Source organism: Heloderma suspectum, chromosome 1 (genome assembly GCF_057233095.1).
Source record: "Heloderma suspectum isolate Gila_16-S chromosome 1, 16-S_ref, whole genome shotgun sequence".
Classification (NCBI taxonomy): Eukaryota; Metazoa; Chordata; class Lepidosauria; order Squamata; family Helodermatidae; genus Heloderma; species Heloderma suspectum.
The window spans coordinates 133,965,716-133,979,348 of NC_139458.1; the positions used below are offsets into that span (position 1 = coordinate 133,965,716).

At 46.4% G+C, this 13,633-nt stretch overlaps 1 protein-coding gene across 1 annotated transcript in view; it reads left to right on the forward strand.

Moving 5' to 3' along the window:
* LOC146357922 (acyl-CoA (8-3)-desaturase-like) overlaps positions 1-13,633 on the forward strand; it is a 42,642-nt gene that overhangs the window by 15,915 nt on the left and 13,094 nt on the right. Inside the window, exons 5-8 of the mRNA XM_084819620.1 lie at positions 1,901-2,029; positions 3,956-4,013; positions 4,316-4,392; positions 13,111-13,208. Coding sequence (XP_084675746.1) covers positions 1,901-2,029; positions 3,956-4,013; positions 4,316-4,392; positions 13,111-13,208 — 362 coding nt within the window. The remainder of the gene's footprint in view (positions 1-1,900; positions 2,030-3,955; positions 4,014-4,315; positions 4,393-13,110; positions 13,209-13,633) is intronic.

The window sequence follows — 13,633 nt, forward strand, 5'->3', positions numbered from 1 at the left end:
CCTCCCAGTTCCCCCACCCAGGTCTCAGTAATACATACCAGGTCAGCCCCCTCATCCACAATCAAATCATGGATGAGGGAGATTTTATTTTGGGCCGACCTGGCATTCAGCAGCAGCACCACCAGACCCGAGGGCAGACTGGTAAGGCTGCCAGGAACCATCAGGTTGGGGGAAGAACCAGAAGAGGGGACAGCTGTAAGGTGTCTAGCCCCTCTTCTCCTCAGCTGGCCTGTTAATCCCCCAACGCCATACCTCCCCCTGCCCGTGACCACAGTTATAGTGGCACCTCCCCGACCCCCTGAGTTGCCCAATAGTCCTCCCAGGCACATATTAAAATGTTAGGGTATAAAATATTCAACAGTATAAAAGAATATAAAAGATAAAAGAGAACAGCAGCTAAGAAGGAGCAGATAAAGTCCACATTTGCCCCTTTCTCCCTCGTCTTTAAAGCTGCTGCCCCCTGCTGCTGCTATTTGCTGCTGGTATCTGTGGCTGCTGGTGTCTCTGGAGAGGCAGGTGGGTGGGTCTTAAGGTCCTGTTCTACACGACTCCAAGTGCGATGCTAAGTGCGCACTTAGCGTCGCACTTGGCGTGACGCCGAGGCACTGCCTCTGGCAGCCCCACCTAGGGATGGGGGAGAATTTCTCCCCGAAACTTCGGGGAGGCCGAGTGCCAACGTGTTCAGCCCCCCGAAGTAGTTTCGGGGAGAAATTCTCCGCACCCCACCGCACCCCGCATGCCCCCCCGGGACGGGACTTACCTTTCCCGAATGTCCCTCCCGGCGGCAGGTCCCGGCGGCGGTTCGTCAGGTCTTCGACAGGGGCAGAGGCGGCAGCCGCCATTCCAAGAAAAGTAAAAAAAAAACGCCCCCGTGATAGGCTACGTGACGATTAAGGTAGCCTATCATGGCTAGATTTGCAAAGTCAGCCGTGATAGGCTACATAAATCGTCACATAGCCTATCACGGGTGATTAAAAAAAAAAAAAGCGCTTACGGCTAATGGCGGCCCGCATAGGGAGCCGCCATTCACGTTCCTTATTTGGTCGCTGTAGTCTACGTAAAGATTACGTAGACTACGGCAAAAATAAGGGCAACGCTATTTGCGTTGCCCTTATTTTCGCCGTAGTCTACGTAAAGTTTTACGTAGACTACAGCGACCAAATAAGGAACGCGAATGGCGGCTCCCTATGGGGGCCGCCATTTGCGTACCTGCTTTTTTTTTTTTTTAAAGTCACCCGTGATAGGCTATGGGACGATTAACGTAGCCTATCACGGCTGACTTTGCAGATCTAGCCGTGATAGGCTACGTTAATCGTCACGTAGCCTATCACGGGGGCGTTTTGTTTTGTTTTTTACTTTTTATTTCGCAGCCGGGCGAGGTGAGGCGCCTCCTCCCCGGCCTGAATTTCGGCCGGGCGAGGCAGGAAGCCTCCCCCCCGGCCTGAATTTTGGCCGGGCGAGGCGGGAAGCCTCCCCCCCCCCGGCCTGAACTTCGGGGGGAGCAGCAAAGCGCCTCCCCCACACCGCGAACAAGCTGCGAGACCAGGTAAGTGGCTTTCGTGCACCCCTAGCCCCACCTTAAGTACCTGTTGGTGGGGGCAGAAACAGGCTCAGGATCCACCTGGTGCAGCTGCTGGCTGGTCCTCCTTCCCCCAGGCTCCTTCCCAAGCAGCCTCTGGCAGCCCCGCCTTAAGTACCTGTTGGCGGGGGCAGAAGCAGGCTCATTCTTGTACATCCCTACACTAAAGTAAAAAGAAATTAGGATTCAACTTCATGCTACATATTTAACGCAATGTATAGTTTAGCCCTTAGATGCTGTATTCCTTATGGGGGCATGAGAACAGGATATATCTCTACCCATAAATAAATGAAGTGTGTGTGTTTTTCATTATATATGAAGGGTGGACCAGCAACTATGTGGAACCATATGCATAACCAGCATCATGCCAAACCCAACTGCTTCCGCAAGGACCCTGATCTCAACATGCACCCACTCCTGTTCAGCCTGGGGAAGGCACTCTCTGTGGAGGTGAGTAAACAGAAGGTTTGGGATAGGCGCAAGCCACAGAGAGAAACTATGTTAGTTAAAAGATTCCATACCCGCAGTGAGCAACCTGGAAATGAAAGCAGACTCAGCTTCCCCACTCCTTTATTTCAGCTAATGCTGCTGATGGAATGTTTAGGTTAGTTCCTTATTCCATAATTTGAAACTTTCTTTTTGTCCATGGGGTCATGAAGAGTCGGACACGACTTAACGACTGAACAACAACATAGATGGCACCTTTCCTGCTCACATGACTCGCTAAAATATTTTGTCTCCTCCTAGACAAGCACACATGGGTTTGCATGCCAAGTATACCAGAGCCTATTGCTACGTGCCTTTTTTTCTGAAACATTTGAGGTGGTAGTAGAGAACTGTGACTGAAAAGCTGAGCTTCTGTCTCCCTTATAATAACTATTTTTTATACTAGTGCTTGATATCACTAGTGCTTTGGATGCACCCAAATCCAGAACCAAATTGGGCTGGTTCGGACAGATTCAGGAGAGGTCTGAATCAAAGTGGAGTTCCAAAGCTGACCAAATCCAAATCTAGATACTCGGAAAGACTTGTTAGCAATGTGGATCTGAAGGGACACAAAGGCACAGACAGTGTGTCTCCAACAGATACATTTCTCCCCAAGCTCTCCGTATAAGGAAAACACCAAGGTGGGGAGAAATGTGAGAGAGAGGAAGGGTGACGTTTTGTGACTGGCAGCTCTAGCTTCTAATCACAGTGGCTGGTTTTACCAGTGCTCTCCAACCCCAGTGCTTTGAGGGAGGGATGCTGAAGAAAATATATCTCCGGACTGATCCAGTGTTCAGTGCTCTTTGCTATTTCTCTTCTGCAAGAGCATGAATGTTAGATGAGTTTTGGTCGTGTCTGTGTGACCTAGGAGGGTGTAGTATTGGTGCATCCTTGGAAAATGTTGGATGTCAAGTGCTTCTGCCTCTTCTACTATACTCCACACCCGTTATCCACCCCTGTCCTATTGTGTGTTCTGTGACTTTGGTGCCAACCGAACAGAAAACAAAAAAGTCTAAAACTGTTTTTCATTCATCATAATTCACTAGCCCCTACATCTATCCTTCTGAAATTTTTCAGGATTCTTGCCTAGGAATACCTTTATTATGTATGCAGTGTTAATACAATTGTCTTAAAACCCATGGAGGGGAAGCAAATCACTTCTCCTGTCCAAAGTTTGTACACCCTCCCCCTTACACACACACACACACACACACACACTGCACCTCTCCTTCTGATTTTTTTTTAGGTTTCTTAATTAGGGCTACCTCTACATTATTTTCATATTAACTGCCCACAAAAATGTAGGAGGAAAACTGCATCCTTTTTTGAAACCCCCAAATTGTAAAGACTGTACTTGCACAAGACTCCTTGCACCTATTCATCTGAAACTTTGCATGATTGATTCCCCCAGAAGGAGCAACTTTCCCTTCAAATTTTATCCAATTCTGCAAAGAAATAAAACCATTATCAGCCATTCCAATTAAGAAAAATCAAAATTTAAAGGTGCATAGCACAAAAACCCTTGTCGGACATAATCCCATCAAGGAGCTACTATGCCTGCAAATCTCATCCAATTCTGACAAACAGGAAAAAAAGATATAGCCATTTGTAGCTTTTCAGTGATAGTCAGTGGAAGGCATAAATATTTGGATTTCCAAATCAAGATTTGGATCCAAGCCAAATTGGACTGTTTTTCAAATCAAGATCCAAACCAAATCTTGTGATTGGTGTACACCCTTATTTGATACTGACACTGTATCCCTGTTATTGAGACACAACACACGCTGTCTCTGATCTGAATACCATGAGAAAATGATGTGTGTAATTGGCAAAAGACAACGAACCTAAAAGACCTCAGCTTATCTGTTGTGTTTTGTTCTCAATTTGCAGCTTGGAAAGAAGAAAAAGAAATACATGCCTTACCAGCACCAGCACAAATACTTTGCCTGTGAGTGTCTCTGTCATTTTGCACAGGAGCCAAAAACTGGAAATGCCACCTTCAGTAAGGCCGTGCCTCTGGATTAGGACAAGAGCATTGCAGGGCTATGGACTGGCATTTTGGGGGGTAAGAGTATGAGAGGAATGATTTGATTGAAAGATGGAATTCCATAGTAAAAATTCATTTGCCAGTATGGCCAGGGGTTGGGGTCTCCTCTCAGATATGCTTAAACTTTATCTACGTTTGTGTGGTTTACAATGGACGAAAAGTTCTTATTTTTGTATTGTTGTTCTTATATCTTTTCACTACAGTCTTAGCCCCACTGACATTTGTTCTTTATGTCCAGCTGCTTATATTCTATTATTCCATTCAAAGGAAAAAATGGATGGTAAGTAACCTATGGAGTTGTGATTGTTCTTCTTCTGGATAAACATATGCAGGAATTGAGGTATATCGAAGTGGAACGTAGATGTATTTTTTACGCATCTGTGTTCCAAACTCCCCTGACCCCTCCATGACAAAGAAGGAAAAGTGGAGAATGTCTGGAGTTACTCATCAGCCTTCTAATCCTGCAAAGGGCTTTTGTTTACATCTGACAGAGTCATTTGTACCCACTTCCGTAAATCTGTTAAAGAACTTCAGGACCAGGGGCCCAATCAAGCCTGCCTGGGGGCCCAATCCAGCCCACTGTCATTTCCCAGATGGCCATGCCCCCTTTCCCTGAGCTCACTCCCTTTCCCCCAACCACTGAACATTTGGTGGTTTCCTGGCTTTTATGCAGTTTTTTCCCCATTGTAAAAGGCCGAATTAATTAATTAATTAATTAATTAATTGCATTTATATCCTACCTTTTTTCCTTCAAGGTACCCAAGGCAACATACATAATCCTCCTTCTCTCCATTTTAGCCTCACAAGAACAACCCTGTGAGGTGGGTTGGGCTAAGAGTCTGTGACTGGCCCAAAGTCACCCAGTGAGCTTCCGTGGCCAAGTGGGGACTAAAACCCAGGTCTCCCGAATCCCAGTTCAACATTCTAGCCACTACACCATACTGCCTCTCCTACAGCTTAGTTACTAACAGTAGGAGCTTTAAGTGACAATAAGATGATATGTTTCGGTCTGCTCTTTTTTACCTTTGGCCACACTCAATGCAAGAATGTGACCCCTATCCCCCCCCCCCAGCTTTTCCAAAATGGAATTCAGTCCTATGGCTGAAAGGGGTTCAACACCGTAGATAAAAGCCAAAACTATTTCCCTCCTCCTTAATGCTTTCAGTCTGGGCTTGTCTCTCTTAAACAGCCATCCCTCAGGGATTCTCCTCCTGGGTCACCTCAGCTTGAGGGCTACGTTCAGGTGGGGGTGGGGGTTCCTGCTACACCCCACATGGGAACAGGAAGCATCAGGCAAAGTGCAGCCCCTGGCAACTCCCTCGTGCATCTGCCTTCAGTTAGGTTCTGCCCCTTCACCATCAGCATGTCTGCTAGCTCTGCCTCTTTATTCCCCAAACCCTGTGGGAGGAAAGAGGCTTTATCTGCCTCAGGATGGCTTTTAAAACTGCTGAGCCTGCCCCCTTCAATTACCCTCAGCATTCAAGCTGTTAATATCTTGCCCTTGTTCTATTGAGGAATGGCAACATGGCTGCAAAGGTCATGTTTCTTTGTTTTTCTCCCCTTCTTTATCTGGAGTGGCTTTGAGCTCTCCACAAGGCCGCTCATGCCTCTGTTACAGTATTGGATCATCATTCCTCCCAACTAGCCACTGGAGACACATTAGAAAAACATATTTTCCCTCACCCCCACCCCACCTACTCCTGAATGAACTGAAATGGAGGTTCCTCCAATGAAACCTAAGTCATGCTACTGAGGCACTGTTGCTAGTATTGTCAGACACCAAGCAAAGATGACTCGCAAGATAAAAGGGTGAAATCAATTTTAGATCTATTTAACATTTCTGTTTTGTCCCATCCACCAACTCAGCTGCCCTAACACAATCTACATTTGAAAACATACAGGCTAACCAGGCAATCTTTGGCAAGTATCCAGAGAAAGGGTTCCACAGTGGTGCTTAAGCCCGCAATGGTGCCCAGATTCCTCAGATCTAAGTGCACTCCCTGGCAACTCCCTCGTGCACCTGCCTTCAGTTAGTTCCACAGTGGTGCTTAAGCCCGCAATGGTGCCCAGATTCCTCAGTACTTAGATCTTGTGGAATGAGAGGAGGCCCACTCTTAATAGGGCCCAGAACGCAGCAGATGCAATGTGCTTCCAGAATGTCAGACTGCTATGGATGTGTCTGCCACATTCTACCACAGCTAAAGCTTCCCCAATCCCAATGTCACCAAGGACAGGTTTCTTCACTGCTGTCAACACCATGTCATAAAGGGTTTTTATTCAGTCAATATATGTAGCTGGTGTGAAAGCAGACACCTGTGCATTCTGGTTTGTTGCTTTGTTTAATGTGCTCCTGCTGAAGCTCGCATTTACGTTCGGGGGAAATCCTCAAGCAAATTCCAGCTTCAAAGGAGGGATTTTACTCAAGGCCAAAGCAGGGGAGGAAAGGGTTAAATTCCCCCTACACAGCTGCTGTAATCCCCATAATTATCGCCCCTCTCCAGATACTATTTGCATTTTTATAACCTGAGCATTAGATGCAAAGACGCACTTAACATCCTATCTAGTTTGGCTCTAAGTAAAGACCTGTGCTCTGGTCATCTTTTCCCCACTCAATTCACCTCTATTTATCAGAGAGCTTTGCTGCTGAAGTAGTCAGAGGGAATGTATGGATGCAGCAGTGCTGATGGCTGTATAGTATCACAGCTGAACTAGTGTATTGTAGGGATGTACGAAAGTCACTTACGTTTTCGCGTATTCTGTTCATGGGGGGGGGAGGCGCTCCGTCCCTCCCCCCGGAATCCTCAACGGGGGGGGAGGGGATCCGGTCTTCCCCCCCGGAATCCTTGATGGCCAGCTCTGCTCCGCGGTGGCTCTGCGGAGCAGCCAGCCAGGGCTGTCTACAGCCGGATTTCCGGCCATGGACTGGCTGGTGCGGACGCAAATGGCAGCCGCCATAGCAGCCGCCATTTGCATCCAGCCAGGCAGCCGTGATAGGCTACGTAAGTCTTTATGTAGCCTATCACAGCTGGGGGGGGGGAAACCCAGCGTACGCAAATGGCGGCGGCTACGGCGGCTGCCATTTGCATTCCCTATTTCTCGCCGATTTATCTTACGTAAATATTTACGTAAGATAAAACGGCGAAAAAAAGGGGAACGCAAATAGCGTAGTGGATGCTATTTGCATTCCTTTATTTTTCACCGTTCTAGCCTACGTAAATATTTACGTAGGCTAGAACGGCAAAAAATAAAGGAACGCAAATAGCGTCCACTACGCTATTTGCGTTCCCCTTTTTTTCGCCGTTTTATCTTACGTAAATATTTACGTAAGATAAATCGGTGAGAAATAGGGAAAGCAAATGGCGGTCGCCATAGCCACCGTCATTTGCGTATGCTGGGGTTTTTTGGTGTGTTTTTTTGCCCAGCCATGATAGGCTACGTAAATTCTTACGTAGCCTATCACGGCTGCAAGGATGGCAATGGCGGCGGCAGCAGCCTGGCCACGGCCGGCCAGGAGACCAGCTGGCAGAGCTGCCAGAACCGGAGCAGCCGCCGCCGGAACCACCGCCGCTCCCACTGAATCCGCCGCATCCGCCCCAAGCAAGTGCCGTCCCGGGGGGATTCCGCGTGGGGGCATGGGGGCAGGAGGCCATTCCGCCACGGATTCCGGGGTGCCATATTCTAAAGAATCCGGCCTCACTGAAATCCATGGCAGAATTCTCTGCCATCCCTAGTGTATTGACAGATTAACTATTACGTCCAGGGCAATGTACCTGGTCTATGCCCCAAGTGGCAATGTAGGAAATCAGGGATCCATCCCATCAGAAGGCAACAGATGATTTACTTATTTATTTAATGAGATAAATTTCTGTCACACTCTTCTGGTGCCTATGCACCGCTCAAGATGGCTTAAGACAATTTAAAATCACAATGTCATAAAATACAATAAAAATGGATTAATGCAATAAAATACAACAATAACAATAAATTTAAAGTACAGTAAAAATACAACGAAGGGAGAAGTGAGAGATAAAACATAACCGAAACAGATGCTTTTCTCAGTTCCTTAGAATCATAGAATCATAGCATAGTAGGGTTGGAAGGGGCCTACAAGGCCATCGAGTCCAACCCCCTGCTCAATGCAGGAATCCAAGTCCGAGCATCCCTGACAGATGGCTGTCCAGCCTCGTCTTGAATGCCTCCAGTGTGGGAGAGCCCACCACCTCCCCAGGTAATTGGTTCCATTGTCGTATTGCTCTAACAGTCAGGACATTTTTCCTGATGTTCAGCCGGAATCTGGCTTCCTGTAAGTTGAGCCCATTATTCTGTGTCCTGCACTCTGGGATGATCAAGAAGAGATCCTGGCCTTCCTCTCTGTAACAACCTTTCAAGTACTTGAAGAGCACTATCATACCTCCCCCCAGTCTTCTCTTCTCAAGGATAAACATGCCCAGGTCTTTCAGTCTCTCTTCAGAGGGCTTTGTTTCCAGTCCCCTGATCATCTTTGTTGCCCTCCTCTGAACCCTCTCCAGTTTGTCTGCATCCTTCTTAAAGTGTGGTGCCCAGAACTGGATCCAGTACTCCAGATGAGGCCTAACCAGTGCTGAGTAGAGGGGAACTAGTACTTCCGGGGATTTGCAAGCTATGTTTCTATTAATGCAGCCCAAAATAGCATTTGCCTTTTTTGCAGCTATATCACATTGTTGGCTCATATTCAGTTTGTGATCGACAACAATTCCAAGATCCTTCTCGCTCGTAGTGTGGTTGAGCCACGTATCCCCCATCTTATAACTGTGCATTTGGTTTCTTTTTCCTAGGTGCAGAACATGGCATTTGTCCCTATTAAATGTCATTCTGTTGTTTTCTGCCCAGCGCTCCAGTCTATCCAGATCACTTTGAATTTTGTTTCTGTCTTCCAAAGTATTAGCTATCCTGCCCAATTTGGTGTCATCTGCAAATTTGATCAGCATTCCCTGCACCTCCTCCTCCAAGTCATTAATAAAAATGTTGAAGAGCACTGGGCCCAGGACTGAGCCCTGCGGTACCCCACTCGTTACCTCTCTCCAGTTTGAGAAGGTCCCATTGAGAAGCACTCTTTGAGTCCGATTCTATAGCCAACTGTGGATCCACCGGATCGTTGTTTCATCTAGCCCACTTTGAGCTAGTTTGCTCATCAGGGTATTATGAGGCACTTTGTCGAAAGCTTTGCTGAAGTGGAGGTATATGATGTCTACAGCATTCCCACGGTCTACAAGGGAGGTTACTTGATCAAAAAATGAGATCAGATTCGTCTGGCAGGACTTGTTTTTGACAAATCCATGTTGGCTTCGAGTAATCACTGCCTTGTTTTCAAGGTGCTTCCAGATGGATTGCTGTATCATCTGCTCCAGAATTTCCCCAGGGATTGATGTCAGACTGACTGCTCTGTCGTTCCCAGGCTCCTCCTTTTTACCCTTTTTGAAGATAGGGACAACATTAGCCCTCCTCCAGTCATCTGGCACTTCACTCGTCCTCCATGATTTCTCAAAGAGAATAGACAGCGGTTCTGAGAGTTCTTCTGCCAGTTCCTTGATTACTCTAGGATGCAGTTCATCTGGCCCTGGAGATTTGAACTCATTCAAAGTAATTAGGTCTTCCTTGACCATATGCCTATCAATCTCAAGCTGCAATCCTGCCCCTTCAGCCTGTACTTCGCCTTTGCCAGGGGGGTCATAGACCCTCTTTTGGGAGAAGACTGAGCCAAAGTAGGAATTGAGCACCTCTGCCTTTTCTTTGTCATCTGTTATCGTTTTGCCATCCTTATTTAATAGCTGAACAACCATTTCTTTCCTCTGCCTTTTACTATGCACGTAGCTGAAGAAAGCTTTTGTGTTGCTTTTAGCATCCCTCGCTAACCTCAGCTCGTTCTCAGCTTTAGCCTTCCTGACACCATCCCTGCAATTCTGTGCTACCTGCCTGTACTCTTCCTTTGTTACTTGGCCTTCTTTCCACTTCCTATATGTGTCCTTTTTTGTTTTCAGGTCATCCCTAAGCTTTTTGTGAAGCCACATTGGCTTCTTCTGTTGTCTTCCACCTTTTCTTCTTGTTGGAATTGTTTGTAATTGTGCCTTGAGAATTTCCTTTTTTAAAAGCTCCCACCCATATTGGACTCCTTTTCTCGTTAGCGTCGCTTGCCATGGGACCTTACTGATCATTGTTCTGAGTTTATTAAAATCAGCTTTCCTAAAATCCAGGGTACGCGTTTGACTACATTCAGCTTTTGCTTCCCTTAGAACCAAAAACTCAAGTACAACATGGTCGCTTTCCCCCAGAGTTCCTGTAACTGCTACTTTATCCACTAAGTCATCTCTGTTGGTTAGGATCAAGTCAAGGATAGCCGATCCTCTAGTTCCTTCCTCTACTTTCTGTAGGAGGAAGTTATCCACCACACAAGTCAGGAATTTCCTGGAGGGGCCATGTTTTGCAGAATTTGTCTCCCAACAAATATCGGGGAAATTGAAGTCCCCCATTACTACTACATCATTCTTCCTTAAAACATTGGCTATTTGCTTTTCAAAAGTTTCATTCTCGTCTTCTCCTTGGTTGGGTGGCCGGTAGTAGACTCCGACCACTAGGTTCCTTTTATTCTTTGCTCCATTTATTTTGATCCAGATGCTCTCGATGGGGCTACCAAGCTCATCCTCCTGTATTTCTGTGCAGAGAGATGTATTTTTCACATACACTGCAACCCCACCTCCCTTTCTGTTCCTCCTGTTCTTTTTGAACAAGTTATATCCTTCAATTGCTGTATTCCAGTCATGAGAGTCATCCCACCAAGTCTCAGTTATACCTATCAAGTCATAATTTCCCTCCTGTATTAAGAGATCAAGTTTGTTCTGTTTGTTTCCCATACTCTGGGCATTAGTATATAGACATCAAAGACCATGTGCTTCATAGTCTGGCTTTCTTCCTACATGTGTCTGAAGACTATTATTGGGTGCTATCAGAGCTGTTCTCTCTGTTGCAGTGCATGCGCCTACGTTCATTGTTACCCCCAACATTACATCTCCCTTCCCTGTAGGATTCAGTTTAAAGCCTTCCTGATGAAGTTCTTCATGCTGTGGCCAAACACATTCTTCCCAGCCTTTGTGAAGTGCAACCCGTCCCTTGCCAACAGCCCATCTTCTAGGAAGTATATGCCGTAGTCCCAGAATCCAAATCTCTCTAGTCGGCACCACCTTCATAGCCAGTCATTCACCCAGAGTATTTTTCGTTCCCTTTCTATCCCTCTTCTAACTACTTGAAGGATGGATGAGAAAACTATCTGGGCCCCAAAGTTCTTGAGTTTCCTTCCCAAAGCTTCAAAGTCTGACGTGATCTCTTTGTAGCTCCGCTTGGCGGTATAATTTGTTCCCACATGGATGAGAAGAAAGGGATACCTGTCAGTGGGCTTTATGAGTGCAGGCAACCTTTCAGTCACATCTCTAATCCATCCTCCTGGGAGACAACATACCTGGCGAGTCCACGGGTCTTCACGACATACGTGGGTCTCGATCCCACACAGCAAGGAGTCTCCCACACTACCACCCTTCTCTTCTTCTTGTTGTAGGCCTGGGTTTCATTGCCTCTGCTTGACTGACCTTCAGCCTCTTGCTCACTCTCATGTAGGTTCCCCTGTGATTCTTCCTCTGCAGGCTGTCCTCCAGTCTCATCCTCAAGTACCTGGAATCGGTTCCACAGCTCCACTGCTTCCACTGGTGCAGAGTGGCGTCTAGTTCTTCTTCTCCTAACTGTCACCCTTTTCCAAGGAGTATCCTCTACTCCATTTTTCCTCACCTCAGCATTTCCCACTGCCTCATCTTGCTGTTGCTTTTCAAGCTTCTGGTCTTCCCTTTGCTGCTGTAGTTCCCCCATTCTGTCCAAGAACTCTTCGTGTTCTCTTATTCCCCGGAGGGTCGACAGTCGCCGCTCCAGTCCTTAATTGACTGGAACTCCTTGTGCAGGGCTAGTATAAAATAGCAAATAGTTTGGCCATGTGTGTTGGCTTCGAGGGAAGAGAGAATTGGACCAAAGAGTATCATGGAGGCCAAAAACCATTCTCCCCGAAACAGCTCACCTCAGCATGTACACTGATGTTAGCAATGGATAAGTTTGAACTTATTTTCCAAGCCAGCATGTAGTTCAGAAAATAAGACCACCCCACACCTTCCCCAATCCCTGAACCACACTCCCTGTCAAGTGTCTCCAATCCTGCTTTAAGACTTACCAGCCAGAGGCAGAGGGAGCAGCACCAGCAAGTGTGGGGAGGCAAAGGGGGGGTCTCACCCTTCCCTTTCCCTTCCTAGTACCCCTGCACACTGCTGTGCAATACACTAAGGGAAAATCCCACAGGCCAATGGGAGATGTAAGTCTGCATAGGCCTCGGGAGAACTACATTTTCTATGAGCCAGTGGTCCTTTTGACCTGAGGCTATACAATACACCAGGGCACCAGAAAAACAGGGAAAGGCCAGATCTCCCTCTTTCCCTCAGCGTGGATGCCACTGCTGCTCAAAGCTCAGGCTTGCCTTTGAAGAACTGCCAGAGGACCGTCTGCTATTTGAAAGTGTCCTCTGTTTGAAAGGCTGTCCTGTTCTATTCCAGTTTAAAGAGAAAGAATCATAAAAACTGTTGCCTCTCAGTGAGTATCACTGATATCTCTAACTGAAAACCTTCATAACAAACAGTCAAGGTGACCTTGTGGTGGATGAAACCCCCTAGGAATTCTGCTAGGAATTCCTTTCGTTTTGAAGTGAAACATAAATTTCTGCAGAAGACCTATCTTTCCTATTTGAGCTGCTCTGGATGCCCTTCATGCCTGTTCTGTTTAACATGACACAGTCCCTGGATATATCCATGCATGCAAATATTGCTCTGAGTCATGTGGCATCAAGGCCTTTGTAGGATCCATAATTGCTCCAAACTAACATAGAAAGTTGCAATCTTCTTTTTTCTTTTTGGCGTAACAGTCTTTTCTTTGGCAGGAGCTCACTTTCATTCTGACCTACAATGTCCGTGTCTGGCTCATGTACGTTCCTTTAATGGGATTTAAGAGTTTCATGGCATTCTACTGTCTGGCCAGGTAATAGTCATTGTGCAAAACTCTCTTCTGGGCTCCTCCTCCTGCTGGTACATAGATGTCATAGATTTACAGTGGGTGAGGTCAGAACAGGTGACCTCACATACATATTGGCTTTCACAGGGTTGTTGTTGTTGTTTAGCATGCAGCTGGACACTAAATGTGCAGTTGGAAAAAATGTGCATTTGGAAAGCTGACAGTGCAGTTAGAAAAATGGGGGAAATAGGCTAATGTTATGTGTATGTGTCTATTAAGAAATTAAACAGGCCACTTGCACATCATCAAAAAAGAAGGCATCCCTCACTAAAAAAAAAGAAAAAAAAGAGGGCAAATAGGACATAGAGCTGTATAATATTTACATATGCTAATTTATATGTATAGATGCACATTTTGAAATAATTCCTATAATTTAAATAGAAAAACAGTCT